Below are 22,348 nucleotides of genomic sequence, written 5' to 3'. Positions count from 1 at the left end.
TGTCAGCCTGACAGTCCTTGAAGCTCTCTAGGGTCACTCCCAGCCCCGCTGCACGAGATGTGTTAACCAGCAATGTTCTGCTTACCTTACTCAGCTATGGTAACTCCCTGAGTATCGCATCAACTGAATAAAAGTGTATTTGGGGAGCTTTGGGGAAATGCAGTCCCTTTGGAGACAAGAAAACCTGACTCCATCACCAGGCTGTGGCTGCCTCCGAGTCAGACTCCCTACCCTGCCTCTCCACACTCAAAGCAGACAAGTCAGGGGGGGCTGGGCTGAAGAGACCTCAAGGAAACGCCCGTGCACACCTGGCCAGACAGAGGAAGGGCAGATCTAGTGGCTCTGAGCATTGGCCATTCAGCTCACGGAGGAGAGAGGGGACATGCTAGCAACCATCTGCATTGTCCTATTGCTGGTGAGGGTTCCCTGTGCTGCTCTTTTTCTAAAGCAATCTGTTACGCAGCTTTGCTCCCTGGAGCCGAGCATGGACAGCTCCCTCTTCCGCTGGACAGCTCCCCGTGCCTTTGGGACGGCTGCTCTCCGTGTTCGGTAAGCTCTTCTTCGCGCCTGTCGTCAGCCTTCCCGTTATTCCCTGCCTGCAGCAGCCTCCTTGGTCTCATCCCACCCCCTGACCGGGTTCAGTTCCGGATATGGTGCTGTTCAGCCATAATTTTTAACTTGCCACCCTGTGGACATTAGAAGAACCGAGAGGTCCGTGTCTCCAGCCCACACTGCCAGCAGCCATCAGTTCCAGGCACGAGCACGCGTGTTTCCTTGTCTGAGCTCCATATTCCTCTGCGCAAGCCTGGGCACTTTGGAGGACACAAAAAGAGCGTGTGAGGAAAGGCGTGCGTGCTTTTTTTAAAAAAGTCACCTTCACTGATTAAAGCTTGCTGTGATCCTACCGCACTGTGCAGTGACCTGGTTTTCGCAGGGGCCAGGCGTGCTTGGATGCCAGTAGAGACGAGTGGGAGAGAGACCTGGAGCGCATTCCACAGGGACAGTTTTAAGACCACAGGGACATCCCCCGGGGGCTTCTGTCCTCTGTTCACTGGAGCCAAACTAGATGAAATAATGGTCGATAGGTGATCCCCAAGCGTGCAACCCTTTTTTATCCACCCCATTTCTCTGAAGCTGCTCTTAATTCCATAGTAGAAAAGTTGCAGGTATTATATGGCCTATTATATTTTTAAGTGTTAGACAAATAACAAAGGAAGGGGGAGATGTCAGGGAAATGGCATACAGGGAAACGGCCCCCTTTATCAGCACCGCAGTGCTCACCTGAATTTCCCCCAGCGTGGCTGCTTTCAGAAGAGACCCAATCATAGATCATGCATTTGTCGGGTATAATGTACCATCTCTCTCTCCCTCTTTTCCTTCCCCAGGCAGATTTTCTACTTCAGGCGCCAAAAGACCTAACCCCAAGCTCACATCCACATTCAGAATGTAACCCAGGGAGTTGTCTGAAAGGGCGTCCAAGCCCTGGGCCAAAGTAAGCCCTGGAGATAGTTTCCCAGGACTGTCCGCTCCCCAGAGAGGTTTCCCAGATATCAGAAAGCGAGTCAGCCTTTTCATTTGCGATGAAAGTCCTTCGCACACTTGCTCATACAGCACCAGTGCAAAAAGAGTCCTACTGTCTAGTCACGTTGGGCGCATTGAATTGCAGAGGCAGACTGTTGCTTTGGGACGCAACTGTTTACTGAGTGGCTGACCAAGAGCACCGGGCCTCCTCTGTGCCAGGTCTTACGCTCGAGCCATCTGTGGCACGGATCTATGGGAACCCCGAGGTGCAGATACGAGATGGGAAACTGGGCCTCACGATTTCCCCCGAGAGACAGCCGGAGAAAGAGGCGGCTGGCATGAAACAGGGATGACAAGAAATGGATGGGAAATGTCAGGAATCATAATAACGAGGATGCTCTGCAGACCATCTCTGATGGTCCGGCCAAGACCCAGTTCCTGGCAAGAGTTTCGTTCTTCTGCAAGTTGCCAACTATTAGCAGGCACAGGGAGATGAAGACAAGCAAGATGCAGCGTCCCAGTAAGATCTGGAGGGCAGTTCTAAGGTAGAAAAGCTGACTTGCCGGAGTGCTTTCGTGGGGAGGGTTTCCCAGAGGTCATCTACGAGTCCCCCAGCGCTGAGGCAGCCCTGAGGGCGGGCCGGGCCGGGCCGGGCCGAGGGGCCTCCTTGTGGCAGCGGTGGCTCTTGGGCAACTGCCGCCTCCGGCCGGGCTCTCTGCTGGCTGCGGGGCTGCGGGCAGGCGCCTGGGCTGGGCTGGGCTGGGCAGGGCTGGCCGCTGTTGGCAGCCCCGGGCTGCTGGGCTGCCGGGCGCCTGCCCTGAGCGGAGCCCCCAGCTGGGCAGGGCTGCAGCCTGGCAGGGGCGGAGGCGCGGCTCCCGGGGCGGGGCGGGGCGGAGGGGCGGGCCGGGGCGGGGGCCGGGGCGGGGGGCTGCGCGCCTGCCCGCCTTCGCCTGCCGCGGCCGCTTCCTTGGCGGCGCGGTCCTTGGGAGCAGCCCGGGATGCGCGGCGGGCGCGGCGCGGCGCCGGAGGAAGATGAGCTGCCTCGGGTAAGGCCGGCCCCTGCCCGGCTGCGCGCCGGTCCCGGGGAAGAGCCGGGCGCCCCGGCCAGGCTTGCCGGCCTCTCGCTCCCCAGCCGGCGCCCGCCCGGCTCTGCCCCCGGGAGAGGGGGGGGGGTCCTCCGGGGCCGGGCGCCCGTCCTTGGCCGTCCCGGGCCGGGCGGGGGCGAGCCGGGCCCCGCGTGGGGCGCCCGTTTCCGCGGGCAGGCTGGGGCAGGCGAGTGGCTCCCCGCGCCCGCCCCGCGCCCGCCGCTGGCGGGACTTCCCGGGCTCGTCCTGGCGGAGCGGCTCCCTTCTCCGGCTCGGAGGCGCCGGCTGCGTCCTCAGCGGGCAGGCGCGGGAGGGAGGTGCGGGACCGAGGCTGCAGCGGGGCGCGGGGCAAGCCCGGCCGGGCCCTCGGGGCTGCGATGCGCCCCGCAGAAACCCGGGCCGGGGCAGGGGGGGCGGCTTCCTCCGGGGCCGCAGCCGCACCCCCCCCCCCGCCGGGCTTGGCCTGCCCAGCAGCGCCTCCGCCCCCCCCCCCCCCGCCGGCTTCGCAGAAGGGCCGCGCGCCACCGGGCACGGGCAGAGCCGCCCCGGCCCCGCCCGCCGCTCCCTCCGGCTCTGTATGCCGGGTTTTCGCCCGCGGAGGTCCCGGACGGGGACAAGTTGCAGTACGTTTCCTTTTGCACCTGCGCGCAAAGTCCTGCTTGTTCTTTCGAAATACCTTCAAGTTTTGCTCAGTTTCAGGATATTCTCGTTCCTCACGTGAGATCGGCGGCGATCTTGCCGGCCCGCCTGCCTGCGTCTGGAAAGGTCGGTCCTGGCCCCGGATATTCCTTCACGTGCCGGCGCAGGGTGTTTTATATATGGTCGGAGGCTTTCACGGCCGGAGAACGTTAGCGGGTGTAGATTTTCCGGGCCGTGGGGCGCTGGTCTTGGCATTGTGGTTTCTGACGCTTCGAAAATCTACAACAGCAAACGGGGTGTTTTGTTTTTCTTTGGCTCTTCATCCTTCACTTTGTTGGTTTTTTTAGCAAACGTTTTGTTCTGACAACCCACTTTAAGGGGGTCGGGGGCTGTGTGCGGGCCTAACTTTTAGAACAAAGATGCTTTGGACCCCTAACAGAGATTAAATCTCTTCCCCCTGGGGGGGTTGTTCTTATTTCAGGAGAATTTGCCACCGAGTTGATTTTAGTAACAGCTGAACTACAATCATTTCTGCTTTGGTTTCTCTGGAGTTTGCATCAACAGAAATGGCTTGGAACACAGCAGGAGGAAAATGTTCCAGGGAGCCTCACTTGATTCAAGAATCCATTTTTGTTGCTCGTGGGATTTCCGTGAGCTGCCCCTGCCCAGGCCCAGCGAGAGATCCAGGCTTGTGGAGGGGCAATTGCTCTGAGACCAAAGCCGCAGTGGTGGTGAGGGAGGGGGGAGCACTTATAATCCCCTTCTCCCCAGAGCCTTTGCTGAGGCATGGAGCCCAGTTACTCTCTTGACACCTGTCTCCTGCCGCGTAAAGTGGAGAGGTGAAGTAGGGGCAGAAATGGCAGCTTCAGAAAATGGCAACTGATGCTGTCTCTCATTTTCATGCAGCAAGAGAGGAGAGGACAACCAGGTCTACACTACCCTCCTAAACAACTCTGGAACTCAATTAATTGTCTTGGCCACAACCAAGAGAATTCAGACTTGTTCTGTAATGAGGCTAAAAAAACAGAGTAGGAAAAATCACATAGTTATACAATTTGCAACGCTCTGAGGGTGGGATGGGAGCCTGGGGCCAACGGTGTGTTCCATTCAGAGGCACGTGGAGGCAGAAGTTGGAGGGATCTGGGGGGGGGGCATGCCTGTCACCTGCATGTTTGTGATTTGGAGTTATCTTGGCAGTCTGACTTTCAGGATTGTTTGTAAGAAATGCAGATGATGAAGTACAGGAAGTGCTTGGAGCATATGGAAAAGGTGCTCTGGGCTACATGAACCTTGGTTAGTTACAAAGCAGTTTTGCACTGAGCCAGGATGGATGGGGGTGAGAGGTGAGGGAGGCAGAACTTGAGCCCCACGGCCTTCACTTTTGTCCAGTGAAAGAAGTTGTGGCCTTTGACTTGATTATAAGCAAGCAAGGTGCCGTTAGCCCCCTCCCCTCTCTGTTTAGAAGGGGACCCTTCTCTGGAGGATATGAAACATCAAAGCAAACCATGGACGGCTTCTTGCAGTTTAGTAAGGGTTGGTGTCAGATGGGAGCTCTTTGATCCAAAGAGTTTCTTCACTTCCTCCACTTCATAGCCACAGGGAGTCATGATCTGGTCAGCTATTTCAAACCAGAATTGGTTGCAAATAAACCAACATTATTGATAATGCTTTGAAGACTCCTAAGAACAATCGGGCCCCTTAGAGTGGGAAGTTTACCATTTCTGTAGATCCTTGTAAGAGCTTGTCAGCGGCATCAGACAAGTGCCCTTCACTCCTCCTTGTTGCCTTTAGGAGACTTCTTGCACTGATGAGGCAAGGGAGCAAGAGGCCGCTCTGGCCGCTGTGAAGAGTGGCAAGGTCGGGCCCTGCCCCCCCCATAGCGCGGTCATGCTTCCTTTGCATGCAGAAAGGCAAGAGGCTCGGGAGGAAATCCTCAGTGTCTGGGCTCACGGCGGCTGCGGCACGCCTGGCCAGAGGAGCCCCCAATCCTGGTGTCTGCTGTGGGTGTGGCAGAGCTCAGAGATGCGGGAACTGTGATATTGCAATTCTGGGCCAGCAGGAAAGAGATGGGCCAGCATGTCTTGAGCTGGGCCTTGTGCTTGTTGCTTGGTGGGACAAGAAACAGGCTTGATTTTCAGGCCCTGAGGAAGCAGGGCGTGGTGCTGCACAAGGCCTGCTGCTCCAGGGGTGAGCAGCTGCCAAAGTTCTGCTCTTTCCCCCCATCATCGGGGGTGTGGAGGGGCGGAGACAAAGGCGGTTCTTTGGGCTTTGCATCTGTTCGTTCTCCCTGCTGTTGAGGTGGCACCCTTGTCAGCTGAGGAACTGCTAAAGGATGGGGAGCCACTTTGGTTCAGGAAGTCTAGGTCAAGGAGTCCTCCTCCTTGGGTCGCAGCTGGCTGATGCTTGACACTTTTGGAAAAGTGGGTGCAATGGACAGTCCACCGGGGAGGCCAGTCCAGTAGTCTGTGGGCTGCCCTGCAAGGGAGCTGGGTCTTCGGAAGGGGCTGCATGTGAGGATGGTGGGTGGCTGGCATCTGCAGCTGACTGCAAACACGAGCATTCATTGGGGCAGTGGACCTGCTCCCTGTGGCCCTTGGCCAGGCGCTCTTCCAGCAGGGGTCCAGGGGGGCCTTTCCTAGTCCTACTTCAGGCTACCATATGTGGCTGTCCGTTTTGCTGAAGTTAGAGCACGCAGGATTCCTCCACCCATGCAGAGAATCTGGAATTTCTGCTTCCAACGTTTATCTCCCCTTCCCAGAAAAGCAGGGGGAGTCCTCTTGGGAGGGACAATTGAAGGCGTCAGAGCAGCAGGCAGATGGAGCTGGCCCATCACCTGGGGCAAAGGGGAAGTTCTCCTGGGCGAGTGCCGCTGAACGGAAGGGGAGGGAGTGCTGCATTGGGGAGCGGGACCTGTGTGCTGCCCCACTCCTTTCCCAGGGCTCACGTACACCCCGCCGCCGTTATGCTTTCATGCTGTGCTTCCTCCAGTGAGTTGTGAGCACCGTGTGTGTGTGTTTCTCCCCTCTTCCATTTTGATGGTGAAAAGCTCCTGGCCTTCCAGCTTTGCTTGTCTCTTCCATGATGTGTCCTTTTGTCTCTCAGGGCTGATTCTCTGCCAGAATCGTCCTTTGAAAGATACAGAAGGACAAAAGCCACTTGATCAGCAAGCATCAAATTACCTGAGCAGGGAAGATGGAATCTTCTTTGGTTACCAAAAGGGCGAACCACAGTCCCCCAGTCTTCTCTAGTGCATCTTAGCAGCTTCTGGAGCTGCCCAGTGCAAGCTTTATTCACAGCACCCCATGAACTCAGGTCTTGCTTATTAATGGAGAAGGTGACCTCTTAACAGGCACAGAGGAAGAGATAACTCTCTATGCTGGCAGCTTCTCTGCCCTTTTACCCTGGGAGATTATGGTAATCATTAGAAAGCCGAGCAGAGAATGTCAAGGGACCGGCGGTAGTTGTCCTGACCCTCTACTGGGTAGATGACCCAAGACCTTGTTGCAAGCCTTCTCTGACTCACTGGGGGACCCAGTTGTGAGGGGGCAGGTCCCATTACCCCCAGGGCTGGTTCTTGGGACTGGTTTTGGGATTCCAGCACTTCTTTCTAGCTAATGACAGATGAATGTCATTGAGGCATGCCGTGGGTACATGCAGCCCACCAGTGTCTCTGTTCAGAGGGTTTTCAGGGCTTTAGGGAAGGCTTCCAAAGACCCTCAGAAGTTGATGAACTAGACAAAAAAAGGAGCGTGTCAATGAGACCTCCCTTTCTTGCCTCCAGACTGAAATGGTTGTTTGCCACCTGCTCTCTTAATTCACATTTTGGAGGCTTTCTTGGGAGCAGGTGAGCTGCAATCCTGGCATGCGTCAGAGATGTGCTGGCACATTGGCATGCCTAAATCGACAGGTTGTGGCTGCTTCCCTGGTGTGACTTGGCCCTTAATTGATGGCCGGTGACATCCCCTGAGGTTGTTGCATTCTCTGCTCTCAACCGGGCAGCCTAGTCAAATACATACAATTACAAATAGAAAACCACATGCAGTGCAGTGCAGTGCACTGCAGGGCCTTTAATCCACCCTGTGATTCGTCTGCCTGTGCAGCTGACAGGTCTAAGGCTCACACAAGCAAGCTTTGCAGCGATAAAAACATCCCTCTCCTTTTCATTTTGTTACGTTGTCAAAGGGTGGCCCTACTGAGGTTCAAATGAAAACAGCCATTTGGGGAAGAAGACGGGGGTGGGAGGGTGCAGGGTTTTGGGGCCACAGAGTAGGAGGCTGAGCACATTCCGAATGAGTCCCATTGGATAGGAACTGCTGTTCTCTCACACACCCACACCCACACCCACCCACACACACCCACACCCACACCCACACCCGCCCCTGCCAGCATCCGGCCTGAAAAAGAGTTCTAGAAAACTCACAAGCTTTGCACCTTGTTAGTGTCACTTCGGCTGGTCGTAATAAAAGGATGGCATTGCTTTTGTTTCTGCTTTGTGTCCACATGGTGGCTCTTGGCAACCTCATTTCGGATCATCAGGCAGCTGCTACCTAGTGGTGAGTTTTTCCCTTCATTATCACAGGATGACATTCGAGCAGAAACCATTGAGTGCCTTCTCTTCCTGAAAAGGATGCTCCTTCTTTACCCCAGTGGAACATTATAGTCATTTGAGAGGCAGTGAAAGGGCTCTGTGGCCGAGGCTGAAGTGTTTGTGGGAACTGCAGGAGAGAAGGAGAAGCAGGCAAGGAATTAAGAGAGGCGGGAGGTTTTCATAAGCGCGTGTGCTGATCTTCCACTCCCTGGAGCAACCATGGGAAAGAGGCAGTGATTTATGCCAGGCAAAATCCAGAAGACAGGGATTTCCTAAGGTCTAAGTGCCAGAATTAGAGAGATCCTTCAGTTGGCCCGATCACAGCCTGGGAGGTGCGGGGCCCACGTTGTTGCCAAATGGGGTCTGAGGCAGAAGTAGCGGCTTTGCTGGTGGCTGGAGGAGTCTCTTTGCACCCTTGAGGCTATGCTTGTATATCTGCTAGTCAAGCAAGGGCAAGAGGCAGGAGGGAAGGCCTTGAGATCTCTGGAGCTTCCAGGAACAGGTTAATTGGGGTGAGAACCAGACGAGGAAAGATGATGAGGAATGCAAATGGGAACAGTCCAGTAGAATGATATTTCCTGAGACATAGGAAGAGGAGGCAATGAGCATATATGCACATGTCAAAGCTCAGGTTGAGCACACCACATGGCACCACTGTGGTACTCCCTGTAACGAAATGGTTTCCAGGGGTGAAATGAGTGCCAGTTGCTGTTATTCTGTCTTTGGAGAAAGGGGGAGGAGGTGTTCCCCCTGAGGTCTGATGGGCTGTGGGGCCAGGGAGAGGCCTGCAGGAGTCTTGGTGTGGGACGCCCTTCTTCCTGGACTACAACTCCCAGCTGCCCCGGGCCAAGAAAGGGCGGGAAAAATGAGGGGCGGAGCCTGAATAGATAGACTCAGCGATCCTGAGGGGGAAAAGGTCAGTCAGTCTCCTTCTGGGTTGAAGAAGGAGAGGCTCCTGCTGTGGGGGGAAACCCGGTTGCCTGGGCCCTAAGTGTGGAGGGCCTGGGAGGCAGCAGAAAGGGAATAAGAGGTGAGCCTTCCCTCAGACCACCAGCCCCTAAAGGTAGAGTAAGGAAAGCAGACGGCGGTTCTCCTCAGTTTGATTTTCTGCCCTATGAGTTCTGAACAGGGGGGGGGGGGGTCTACCCCTGTGTGTGGTGCCTTTACCTGCTTTGCATATAGTGCTCTGTATGTAGTTATTAAATTACACTCTTTTGGAATATAAAGGACCTTGTGGTGCTCTGACTACGTAAGCTCCCCCACTCGGCACGCTACAGGGAGGGAGGGAGCCCAGGAGAAACTGATCAGGCCACACCTTGGTGGGTTGCCAATTCTCCAGGGCCCACCCAAAGATTGGGGAATTCACTTCCCAGTAGGGACATTCAGCCAGAGGGGTCTCACTGCCCCTCAGTCAGGCGGTGTACAATTCAGTGAGTGGTGGCAGCGACGAAGAGGGTGAGCCACGCCCACCAGGGACGGTGGGAGGCGGATAGTGGGGCTAGCAGGCCATTGGCGGCGGCTCAGTTGCCCGGACTGAGAGCCAGCGCCCGTTCTGCCACAGTCCCCAAGATGATCCCTGCGGACCAGAAATCACAGGCTTTGGGTGGTGGAAAATTGCATAGTCTCTTGCAGTCCTTTCCCCCCTAGTGCTGACTTTCCACACTTACGAGAGGACACAAATGATGTATTAATGGAAGGTAGGTTTACAACAAAGAGATGGAGCCTCCATGTACAGAGGCAGTATACTTTTGAGGCAGGGAGTGTCTCAGATTCCAGAAGATAGCTGCGCCAATCTCTTGTGGGGAAACCCATTCTAGACCCTTTCAAATGTGGACTTTTATCATGGTCTGAGGTTGTGAGTGCCGGAGCTTGTGTCAGATGCAAAGGAGACTTGCAGCTTTCCTGGCTTGCTGGCATCTGGCTGGCTACTCTGGAAACAGGAGGTTGGACTAGGTGGCCAGCTGGGCTTGTCTGGTGATGAGCAACGGGGACACAAAACAGGCATTGGCAATTTCTGTAACGCAGCCTTTGAATTAAGCAATCCTTTGCACCAGAATACTGTAAAAATGGGCTGTTCCACTTTTGTAGCCTACTGAAATAATTAGCTCCAGTAGCTGCTGCCTCTGGTCTAAATAGCATCCTGCTGGAAATGGCAGTTGGAATTTTTCTGGGCTGAATTTAGACTGAGGTGCAGCTTCATTTCCATTTTTAAAGATCTCGGGATGACCCTTTTTGCCCCTCCCACTTTGCAAGGCATCTTAACCTGCACAGGCAATTTTCTGGGCTTTGCTTCTGGGTGAAAGCCCTCTGGAAGCAAGATGGGCTTGGTATTGCAGCTCCAGTTCATATGGGTGGGACACGTGCAGGGGAACTTCCAGGTAATCTCCACCAGGTAATCTCTGTGTGGTTGTACAAAGGATGAAACATAGCCTCCATCCCTCTGTGTCAGTGGAAAAATTCTTGCTGCTTTGGAAGTGACTGGCTATGTGACAATGCGTGGTGGCACCGCCCCTTGCAGCTGGGGCACTCTGGGGTTCCAAGGTCCAGCTCTGTATGGGATGCCAGATTCATTCCGGGGGTTGCTCTGCTCCAATACGTTGGTCATTAGGGGAGTATGGAAATAGCTGAAGTATCCTCAGCTGCTCTGTGTGGGCAGTGGTTGGTGTAGGAGGTGGCACACCTGCATGCCAAGAGCTAAGAAGAATCTGGGGGTGGGGGTGGGGAGCTGGTGACTTCATTGTGGTTTTTCTGTCAGCCTGTAGCAAAGAGAAAACACCATCTGGGTGTTCAGCTTTAAAAATACTCCCCATTTCATGGCAGGCTTGCAAATAACCATGTCATACAGGCACACACACACACAATCTGCACTTCCTACACAGAAGAAAGGAAAAGGAGTGATGTTTCAAAAAGCCAAAGGCAGCAGACTGTCTGGACTAAGCAGCTTGCAAGGAGCTCTGCTCTGCTCTGCTCTGCTCTTCGTTGGTGAAGGCATCTGGATAGGTGAAGGCATTCACACTCAGAAAGAGGTGTATTTGAATATTTGGAATAGTGAGATGCCACAGCTGAGAATCGGAGAGGAAGGGAAAATACTGTCTCGGAGGCTCAGCTCAATCCGTGGCGCATTCACCCCTGCCTACTGGGCATTTCGAGGCTTCAGCTGGCTGCCTGCTGCCCAAGTGGGCCACGCAGGCCTTGTTCTTTGACGCCTGCTCCTTTGCCATGTTCCCCAGGATATTCATCCCCAGGAAGCACAGGCAGCGCTTCGATGAGGTGGTGTCCCAAAGCCTCATCAGCAAGCTGTGTCGTTCCAAGAGTGAGCAGCACGTTAACCGGCTGAGGCGCAGCCGCAGCGAGGACCACCATGAACGCCTGCTTGTCTCCACCAGGGCCAGCTCAGTGCCACGGAGCCATGAAGAAAATGGCAAGGGCTTGAGGAAGAGCACTTCCTTGATTGCCAGCAATGTGGGGTCCGGAGCAGCCCGCAGGTAATGCCTCGTCTTCCTTATCTCTGTGTTATTCCGTCATGGCTGTTCTTTGTTCTTCTCCTAAATGCAAAGACTTGGCTTTTCTTCTCCCGTTTTATCCTCACAGGGGAAGCTGTGAGAGGAATTAGTCCAAGGTCTCCCAGCAATTTTTATGGTGGAGAAGGATTTGAACTCAGATCTCCCAGTTCATGATCCAGCACTCTGATCACTGCATGACACTGATTTTCATGTTAGGAGTTTTATTCTATTAAAATCAAGCATGAAATTACCATTGTGGAAGAATAATGACTGCAAAGCAAAGGAGAAAATAACCGTCTGGGGTTCAAATTAGCATTTTACATTTTAGTGCAGTGGCGGGAATAAAACCTCCACACGTGGTCAGCTTCTTGATACAAGTGTCATTCAAAGAATTACACCCAATTTTTAGGACTTTTTAAAATACCATTTTTAAACATTTGGTTTGGTCCCCATTAACTGATATCTTTAATGTGGAGTTCCCCTGCATACCTGGCCAAAGTCAAGAGGAAAGAGTGGCAAGAAATTTGGTCAATGGAGCTCAAATGAAAGGGTTTTGAACTGGGCAGCAGAAAGGGCAAGGCACAGGGTTGAATTTTTGAATTGTTTTAAGGCAGGGGTGGGCAAATTGTGGCCCGTGGGCCACATGCAGCCTGCTACAGAGTTTTTTGTGGCCCGCCAAGACAGTAGAAAAGTGTGATAGGGTACATTTGTCTCATTAAACTGATTCTAAAATTATATGTGCTTGCAGCTATAGATAATATGAAATTAGCACAATAAATAAGTTGAATAAAACTACCACTATTTAATTTATATTTATTGATTTTTATGATACAATTTATACCTTTTCTGAAATGCAAAGTTAACTGATGAATGCAATCATTTTAAAAGGTGCGGCCCTCCGCTAACCTCCGCTCCCACAAAGTGGCCCCCGAGCCAAAACAATTGCCCACCCCTGTTTTAAGGTATCAGTGGACTGAGTTACACTTACGAGTACAGATTTTAGCTCCAGGTTTGCATTGGGTGGCTTCTTTTGCATCACCGAGAACTAAGGCTCAGAAAGACCTTTGACAAACACCAAGGGAATGAAGGTTGCAGTCACACCTGGAGGGGGGGCACTGATAAGGCAGAGAGAGGGTCCGTGGGAAGGGCCAAGAAACACAGAGTTGGCACCCGGCATGGCCCATATCTTTCCAAACTCCCTTCAGTCAAAGGCTAATAAATGGTTTTTCCTTCTGAAGAACTGTTCGGGTCTACAAAGGCAGCAGGAGTTTTGGATTCACGCTGCGTGGACACGCCCCTGTGTGGATTGAGTCTGTCTTGCCTGGTAAGGAGAACTGGCATTTTTTGCATGCTGCTGCTACTGGTTGCTTGTGAGGCTCCTACTTGCATTCATTTTCTCTAAACCATCTCAGGGTTTTTTTGCTGGATGTGAAATAAGTCCACCACTTCTGACTTTTTAGACAGCAGCGTGAAGTGAGGGAGGCCTAATTACAACCTCATCAGTGTTTATCTCAGGCCATCCTTCTGGGATTGCCAGGGCAACAGAGTGCTCTAAAAGGGTCCCTGCTGCAGCCCAAGAAGGTTTGCTTGCCACTAGATTTTGCAGGATGAGACGGCAGCATCACCTTGCTCGGTGTGAACGGACACCTGGAGGCAGCCTGGAAACCTGGAGTGCTTTGCTGTCCCAGAGCCGAGGCCCGACAGAGATCCACCTTGTTGAACAAGGGAGGAGATAAGGGTGCTGGGATTGCCAGGATCCAAGGAAGCTTGGCGTCCTTCAGTGAGGAGAAGGGGATGAACAAGAGGCTACCAAGCCATAAGCACGGCAGCTCCTGATTTCTGCCCTGGGCCCCAGGAACTCCACAGGGCAGCCCTTTTTTTTTTTTTTTTAGGAATTTTTATTGGATGGGTCATTATATCAATTCACACATACAACACATTATTTTATCTCCCCCATATAATAATATCCCCCACCCTTTCCCCCCCTTTTCCGTTGACTTCCGACAGTTTTCCATTCCCTTCATCTAATTAACTTTACTACCTCTTAATATATAATCCTTAACCATCCTAAACCCTATATAACATAGTTATCCAATAACATATAATATATTCTAACAATATGTATCATATATTTAATACTATATAATATCCAATATATTTTAGCAATGAATCATATATTCTATTACTCAACATATACACTCTCTATAATAACATACTCTATAATAGTATAACCTATAATATTCCATATCCAAAATAATATATATCTACTATACCATATCTATAACATTCAAATTTACAGCGCAATCCTATGGCCGGCCCCAACGCCGACGCGGCTGCACTGGTGGTGTGGCGGCGCCGCCGGGCCGGATCCTGTGCCAGCAAAGTGTGGCCGCAGCGGCGCCCGCAGCGGCGCAGAGATGCAATTTTGGAGAACCAGAAAGTGTTGTGGGCGGGTCTGATGCACGGCCGCCGCCAGGCGCAGCCAAAGGGCGCTGTTCCTGACAAGTGTCAGGGGGAGGGGCCAGGAAAGGCGCAGCCTATGGGCAGCACGCGATCCCGGCCAGGCCCCAGAGCAGCAGGCAAACCGCGCCCATGCCGGCAGACTGCCTCGGCTCGTGTGTCAGGCGGGGCTCGCAGTCGGGAAGGAGAGGGGTGGGCGTAGTCTGAGAAGCCTTTCCCCCGTTTGCCCAATGTAGCACCAAGTCCGTGGCGGCCGCGTCCAGAGAGGTTGGCATGGGACTGGCAGGCGCCTTGCCATGAGGAATCCAGGGCAGCAGCCAGTCTCTGGCAGCAGGGGACAGCCCCCAAGTGGCGCCGAAGGGGAGGGCTGGCCTGAGGCCGCCACCAAGAGGCAGACACAGCGGGCCTGCCCCCTCGTCCCCATCCCAAGGCAAAGAACACAGACACCCATTGCACAGAAATCAGCCTTTATTATTATATCATCCCACCTCCCCCAGCAGACGTGAGGAAGGGGAGGCGTGTAGGAGAGCCGCCTGTGCAGCAAAACACCCCACCCCACCCCCAAGGCGGCAGCGGCGGTCACCGGCGAGGCCGGCGGCCGGACCCCCTTGGCCGTCCACGGGCCCGGCCTCTCGCACGCAACTGGGCCCGAGGGAGGGGTGCCTCTGGGGCGGGTGGAGCTGCTGCAGCGGGTGGGGCCGGAGGGTCGAGGATGGCGACGAGCCACCCGAGCAGGGCTTCGGCACGGACTCGAGAGGCACACCCCACCCCTCCCAACAACCATGGCCTGTTGGCGTGGGAGGCTGGCAACTGCTCCACGGGATTGGATGCGAGGCAGGACGCCCTGGGGTGGAAGGTGTTGGAATGACCAATGGGGCTGCTGCAGACGCCCGAGGGGCTGGACCCACTCTGGGAGGCGGCCGCTTATGGGACTGTGTTGCTGGGGCTGCGGCTGCGATGGGGGCGACCCTCCCCAGGCGCGCGAGACCTCCTGCCCGGGATATGGCATCCGCCTGCCACCACCCTGGATTCTCCATTGCCTGCCCTTGCAGCGGCAGCTCGCACCACCCTCTCCCTGGCTTATCGGGTGCCAGCTACTCTCCCCACCGGGGATTGATCCCCCTCCCCGCTCACATGCCCTGCCCCAACCCTCTACCTGGCCATAGATACAGGGGGGTTAGCCGTGTTAGCCTGTTTTAGCGAATTCAAAAAGGGTCCCGTAGCACCTTTAAAACTATCCAATTTTATTGTGGCATAGGCTTCTGAGAATCAAGTTCTCTTCGGCAGATGGGTGGTACAGACACTGGTCAAATACAGAGGAGGAGGGGGGGAGGAGGAGGGAGGGAGGGGGCGGGGAGGCAAGACGGGGTGTGTCGGATACATTTGTGGCAATGTGCAGGTGGGGAGATGTGACGGGAGTGTTGGGGGAGGGGCGGAGGACGAAGTCAGACTCGCAGACACAGAAGACAGTTGTTGTACATCTCGTTTTATTGCACTGGAAAGAGCGGGCTTGCGTTTAGGCTGGCGAGGGAGCCGGAGCATTCCACACAGCCCTCCTTCCCGCTCGGAGGGGCGGGGCTGGGATGCAGGCCGTGGCGCGACGGTGCTTCCTGGGCTGCAGCCAATCGTCCGTCAGAGATGTTTGGGGAGGGCGGGGCGCGGGGGAGCAGCCATGCCCTGGATGTGCCTGTGGGGGAAAAAGACACGTGTGGGCTTTGCCTCGTTCCACTGGCAAGGCAAGCCCCACACTCCGCCATCCGGGGGGGGTTGCACATGGTCGAGGGCAGCAGCTGATGCCTGACGGTCTGGCGAGGATGCACTCAGCCTTGGGAAGCCTTTACCTTTATGGGAGGGAATGAGCTGGTCACAACAAACACCTGGCCACATGTGGTTTTCGAGGCGCCTGCCTCTGAGGCAGCCAGGGGCGGCCATGGTTGCCCCCCACCCCTGCTGGGCCTCACCCAAAGCGGCAAGTGAGCGGGTGGGTTCAGGTGAATGGGCGGTTTGCACTAATCTGCGGAATGCCCCCCCCACCTCCTCCTCACCTGTCAGCGCTCCGTCGGTCATCACCAGGTGGGAGCGCCAGAGTCAGGGCACCTGCAAGGAAACGGGAGAGCATGCGGTTAATTTGCAAAGTGTCATTCCCTTCTGCCACGGAAGGGTTAGTTTGTTTGTGCTTAGTTAGAAGCAACTAGCATGCATGAGTCCAGTTAGCTGTTGAGTCATTCTTTCTATCACAGTAGAAAGAGAGTTAGGCAGACATTTGCACCTCTTCCCCTTTATGCGAAGTTCCCCCAGTTTTTCGCAAAGTCCCCCGAGTGCATTCTGCGCCTGCCAACGTGAATGCCCTCAGCCCGTTTCGGTTTTCAAAGGGGCAATGCCACTCAGCAGACGGGCAGAGCCTCCGGCCGAGTGCTCACTTACCTGGGGGTTTGGGCGGCGCTGGCCGGATGTTTTGTAGGGCGCGGTCGCAGGTGATTGGGTGCAGAGAGGGGGGCTCGTCCATGCCGGGCGCGCACGCTGATTGGTCCCCGGGATAGTTCTCATCCTATGCTCCTTCGGGCCACAGGGGTGGGGCGGGGCGCTCAGAGAGGGGGCTGATTTTTCGCCGTTCCATGGACGCCTATGGGCTACGCCTTCTTTTTCCGTGGCGTAGCTTTTTTGCGCCGCTGTGGGCGTTCCCGCTTCTGGAGGAGCTTAGGGAGCGGACTAACTCCGACCCCGCCTTGCTCCCCGCCCCGTCGGCGTAGGGCTCTACGCCACTCCTGCGCCGCCGCCCGGGCGCCTGTGGCTTGCACCGGTGCTGGCCCGCCGGCGGGCCAGCACCGCGTCCCAGCGCGGGCGGAGGGCCACTTACGCGGGCGTACGGGCTAGATGCGCCGTCGCAAGCCTTAGTTCAGTTCCTGTTCACTTTCCCTGCCCTTCTTAGGATTGGGCTGCCCTTGTTATAATCTGGTGTATACCCTATAAATCTTGTCTTATTATGATCTAATATATTATAGCAAAATACATCACTATAGCCTAGTATATTATCACAAACTATATTATCCTTTTCCAATATAATGTTAAAATTTCTATCTCTATATTCAGTTAAAGTAACAGATCACTATCCTCCCCTTAAAAAGTATCCAAAGACCACACTTTCCCTTTAATGTCCCACTTTTTTTCTATATAATTCTTAAGTTTCTCCCAGCTTCTTATGTATTCTTCCGCAACTTCTTCTCGTAGTTTCCTCGTAAGTTTGTCCATTTCTGCCAGATTCAATGTTTTCAAGATCCAATCTTCCACTGATGGTATCTCCTTTGTCTTCCACAACTGAGCATATAGTATCCTAGCCGCCGTAATCATATAAAACACCATTATCCTGTCCATTTTATCAAATTCTTCAAGGTTCATACATAACAATAACAATTCTGGGTTTTTAACATTTTTCTGTAATATATCTGACAAAGCGTCTACTATTTCCCCCCAGAACTGTTTAGCTTTTTCACATGTCCACCACATATGGTAAAAAGAACCTTCATGTTTCCCACATTTCCAACATTTATCTGACATCTGACTGTTTCCCTTAGCTAACTTTTTTGGCGTAAGATACCATCTACACAGGGCAGCCCTTGTGCTTTGGGGGGGCTTTCCTTTGTGCCTGAATTATGCACCTGAATGCCAACACTTTTGTCTAGGCAGTCCAGCTGACAAAGCATCCCTGAGAGCTGGAGACAGAATCCTGTTCCTCAATGGCCTGGATATGAGGTGAACTGACACATCCTTGGCTTTTCTCTGTAATGACAATCCCTTGCCTCTGATGTGCAGAGGGGCTGGTACTGCACAGAGCCCCTCCCCCTCCCCTCCCTGACTTTCCACCACACAGGAGCCCGCCTGCAAGCTGGCCACGCAGAACTGGCTCCTGGAACTGCAAAGCCTTCCAGCTCCTTTCCCACACGGCCACTGTCTTCTGCTCTGCAGGAACTGTTCCCATGAGAAGGTGGTGTCCATGCTCCAGGGCAGTGGCGCAATGCCCACCCTGGTGGTTGAAGAGGGCATTGTGAGCTTTTCAGGTGGTAAGATCATTCCGATTTGCAGGGGGTGGATTGGTTCACATACTGGGGAAAGGAGTCTTCTGTTTGGCCCAAGCGTTCCTAGAAATCATTTTTTCTGAAGAGAACTTTCAGGACTTCCACAAAACTACAGTTCTTGGGGTCGGGGGACCCTACTAGTTCAAGCTGTTCCCAACTGGTTTAAGCATAAAGCACAACTGCACTTGAGGCAACTGTGACGAGGGCACCCTCCTGTCTCTAGTCCCCATGTCTGTGCCTCTTCATGGGTGACCTTTTCTGACCTCAGATTGGATGCAGTCAGGGCTTTTTTTCTGGGAAAAGAGGTGGTGGAACTCAGTGAGTTGCCCTCGGAGAAAGTGGTCACATGGCCGGTGGCCCCGCCCCCTGATCTCCAGACAGAGGGGAGTTGAGATTGCCCTCTGCGCCGCTCGGCAGTGCGAAGGGCAATCTCAACTCCCCTCTGTCTGGAGGTCAGGGGGTGGGGCCACCAGCCATGTAACCATTTTCAAGAGGTTCCGGAACTCCGTTCCACCACGTTCCAGCTGAAAAAAAAGCCCTGGATGCAGTGCAACTTTCTATGTAAAGCTGTAGGACACTTGCAGGCAGAGAATGGAGCTGCAGAACTCCGCTGGGCTTTTATCTCTTGGTCTGAAATAGAGAGGTTGATCTACTAAAGAAAAGGGTTGCCCGTTTAGGAAAGAGGCATGGGAAGATGCTTGAACTAGGGGTGTCAAGCATGTCCATGAAGCTTACTAGGAGAGGGCAAACTCCCGATTGATCTCCAGGGCGTTCCATATGGACTGCGTGTGAAGATTAATGACATGCTGCAGCTTAGCCTGCCTCATCTCTGTGTTGACTCAGCTCTGAGTGTTAATGTGCCCACTGTAGCTTTTCAGGAGAGCAGCTCTTTATAATCCAGCGAGTTTTGCAAGCAAGATGGAAAATTCCTCTTGGGAGATTGCTTGTACTGTCACATTTTGACAAGTGTTAACTCTTGGAAGGAGCTCTCCTTTACATGGGCCCTGATCTGGATGGATCAGGCTAGCTCAATCTTGTTGGATCTCAGAAGCTCAGCAGGGTCGGCCCTGGTCAGTCCTTGAATGGGAGACCATGAGGGAAGTCCAGGGTGGCTGCGTGGAGGCAGGCAATAGCAGCTCCTTTAAAAAACCCACCAGGGGTCCCCATGAACCAGCTGTGACTTGATGTACTTTACACACCCGGAGAGAGAGAGAGAAGGAAGACAGCTGGATCTGCCGGTTGATGAACAATATTGCTGCCATTTAATTTTTATTTCTACTGAGCCTTCATTCAATCTGAGCAACTCAAATTTTTTAGGATCCATTTCAATTCAGACATTTGTGATGAAGAGAGATGTCATTGTGAACTGGAGCAGGCCTTTTAGCTGTGGGGTGAACGCTGCTTCCCCCTTTCACTCTTGTAAAGATAGGCCTGCAACGAGTGGATCCAGGACTGACTTCCTCTTCCACTGTGTTCTGGCTGGCATGGGAGAACTTCCTCCCTCCCTGGATTCTACCCATTTTCTATTTTCACAAGTGACAAAAGCAGGGTTTTTTTCCAGCTGGAATGCGGTGGAACGGAGTTCCGGAACCTCTTGAAAATGGTCACATGACTGGTGGCCCCGCCCCCTGATCTCCAGACAGAGGGGAGTTGAGATTGCCCTCCATGCTGCCGAGGGTACTCTCAACTCTCCTCTGCCTGGAGATCAGGGGGCGGGGCCACCAGCTATGTGACCATTTTCTCCTAGGGCAACCCACTGAGTTCCACCACCTCTTTCCCCAGAAAACAAGCCCTGGACAAAAGAATTCTGTATACCCTGTTAAATAAGGTGGGGTTTTTTTGTAAAATGAAATTTCCCTTCCATAAAAACAATATGACCCCCTCCCCCTTCCCAACTACTTTGAAGAGAAGGGCCTTGTGGAAAACCTGGGGGTTCGGGTGTGAGTTTTCCACCTTGCTTTAAGGAGATCTGCACCCTCTCCCACTTCCCCACTGACTTCTCTTTATTGTGCCTGTGCAGACTGTGAGTCGTCTGAGACGCTCAGCTCCTCCTCCGCACTCACGTCCCTGCAGTGGGTTGCAGAGATTCTGCCTTCCAGCATCAAGATCCAGGGGAGGACCTTCCACCAGCAACTGGAGCATCTGCTCACGCCGGCCGAGCGCTACACTGTCTGCAAAGCGCTGGAGAGCTTCTTCCAGCACAGGTGGGAGGCGGCTTCCCCCGCCCCTCCGTCTGCCCCACTCACCCCAAGTCCTTTTTGGTGCTGTCATCACTACCCCGCCCCCTGGCGCTCTCTCTTGACTTCACATCCGTATTGCATAGCTCTTGCAGAACCAGCGCGTGTGCACATCTTTGCAGAATCAGAGCCTCTGTTGGTGGCGGGATGTACTATGAGTCCAGGCCAGAGGCTGGCAGCCACGTTCTGGGTGTCCACAGTAGGGCTGCTGCCACCTTTAGTGTTGGCTGTGCTTCTGTGCCTTCCAGCAACGTGGCAAAAATGAAGCTTGCCCCTTCAGTGGAGGTAAAGCAATGGGAAGAGCCTCTGCTGCTTAGTTTTTGTATGTCAAGGGCTGCTGATAAAGGACTAGGAGCAAGGCCAGTGGAAACGGGGGGGGGGCAGTTCTCCTCAGGTTGCAGAGGAGAACTTGGTTCCTGCACTGGAATATGGGTGACTGAGAATCTGCAGTCCCTTTCCCAGCCCTCATCCAGAGGTTGCCTTTCCTCTTGTCCACTCAGGAACATAGACACTCTCATAGTGGATGTATACCCAGTCCTGGACACCCCCTCCAAGCAGGTCCTCTGGCAGTTCATCTACCAGCTGCTGACGTACAAGGAGCAGGAGCATTGCCAGCAGAAGATCGCCAGGTTCCTTGGCTACAAGTCTGTGGCAGGTGAGCCGCCAGCGCCCAGAGGAGAGGCCTCTGCCTTCCCAAGCTGCTTGCATGATCTTGGAAAGCACTGAAACCAGCTTGGGGCTATGGAGGGGGAGAGTGTGATGGGCTACCCACCTGGGGTTTAAGAAAGGTTGTGTCTTGGTAGCCAGATCAGAAGGGCAGCAAATATCCTGCAGTTACGGCAGATGAGAAACGTAGGGAGTCTAGAAAGATTTTATGGGAGGGGCAAGTAAAAGGTCACGTAGCCAAGAGACCGCCAGGAAGCATCGGTGTACCCAGCAGAACAAACACAGAGTAGCCACAGTCCACTAAACAGTGTTCTGGAGTAAGCCTCTTTGAACTGAACCTGAGAGCCAAGCCACACGTGACAAATGACGCTTGCCTGGCAAGTGAACAAACTCACGTGTGTTCCTCCCTGTTCACTTGCCCTCCACTTGCGCTCCACTTGATCACTTGTTTGTTCACTTGCCAGGCAAGTGTCATTTGTCACATGTGGCTTGGCTCTGAGTTGCAGAAGAGCAGCTCACACGGGTGCCCAGAACTCAAGGTTTAGGACTCAGTGAAAGATCCTTCCAAAGAACAGGAGCAACACTCAGGAATCAGCTGACAAGATCTTGAGTCAGTGTCAGGGAGCGATGGGGGGGGGCGGTATTAACGCCTCGTGCTGGCTCCTGCAATGACGGCCCCCACACCTACTTTCCCCTCTGTGTTGCTGTCTGCAGTTGCTGTAGCAACCTGAGCACCAGCTGTGTGTTGCGGTGGGGGGATTGTGGGCTTTGCATCCAGGCAGCCAAGGCAGAGGGTGAATTTAGAACGAAAGGGCTTAATCTTCAACTCTGGGATTGTTCTTTAGAAGTGAGTGCTCATGTTTATCCCAGTAAGATTAGTTTTTATGCTGAAGAGGAGCTAAAATGTGGGAGGGGAGGACCCAGGCTGTGGAAGGTTACCTTCAGCGAACAGACGTGGGTTTGTTCGTTAACGTGAAACTCCATCAAGGAGAAGATGAAGAATCTGCGAGGGACAGATGCAGCTGGCCAGGCTGGCGCGGCAACGACTGGCGCAGAGGCACCGAGGGCAAGAAAACATCACTGCTCTCTAAATGCTTCAAACGGAAAACTCATATAATAAAGCCTTAATAAAAAAAAAGAAAAATAGCAAAGCAAAGGATAGATTGATCCAAGCCATCCCTGCAGTGCGGCTTACCTCTGGGTCCTCCTGCAGTGGCCAGAAAGGAGGGAGTGCTGGCACGTAGAAAAACCCACGTCAGTGCTGGCAGCCTGGAGGCAGGAAGGAAGACCCGCAAGCGGGTGGCGCCAGGGAGGGTCCAATAGTGTTTCCCGCACACTCTGAGCAATTCAGCCTTCAGCTGAGGATCGAGGCCGACATCCATGAAGGGCAGAGGGGACCCCCCCCCCGCTTCTTGGCTTACAAAGCGCTGCAATGCCCCTCCAGCCATCTGTAGGGGTGGCGCTGCCATGCAGCCAGGGTCAGGCCGACAGGTGGCACAGAGGGGAAGGTACTTGAGCCCTGCTGCTGACTGGAGATTCCCGGAGTCTGACAACTAAGCAGAGGTTTTGTGTCAGT

The 22,348-nt window shown here is 53.9% G+C and overlaps 1 protein-coding gene across 1 annotated transcript in view; it reads left to right on the top strand.

Annotated features, from left to right (window-relative positions):
* GRID2IP (Grid2 interacting protein) overlaps positions 1 to 22,348 on the top strand; it is a 40,610-nt gene that overhangs the window by 6,200 nt on the left and 12,062 nt on the right. Inside the window, exons 3-8 of the mRNA XM_054992729.1 lie at positions 11,064 to 11,318; positions 12,575 to 12,660; positions 17,477 to 17,546; positions 17,760 to 17,851; positions 19,890 to 20,073; positions 20,607 to 20,761. Coding sequence (XP_054848704.1) covers positions 11,064 to 11,318; positions 12,575 to 12,660; positions 17,477 to 17,546; positions 17,760 to 17,851; positions 19,890 to 20,073; positions 20,607 to 20,761 — 842 coding nt within the window. The remainder of the gene's footprint in view (positions 1 to 11,063; positions 11,319 to 12,574; positions 12,661 to 17,476; positions 17,547 to 17,759; positions 17,852 to 19,889; positions 20,074 to 20,606; positions 20,762 to 22,348) is intronic.

Source organism: Eublepharis macularius, chromosome 12, assembly GCF_028583425.1.
Source record: "Eublepharis macularius isolate TG4126 chromosome 12, MPM_Emac_v1.0, whole genome shotgun sequence".
Lineage (NCBI taxonomy): Eukaryota > Metazoa > Chordata > Lepidosauria > Squamata > Eublepharidae > Eublepharis > Eublepharis macularius.
This window is presented reverse-complemented; position numbering and strand designations above follow the sequence as displayed.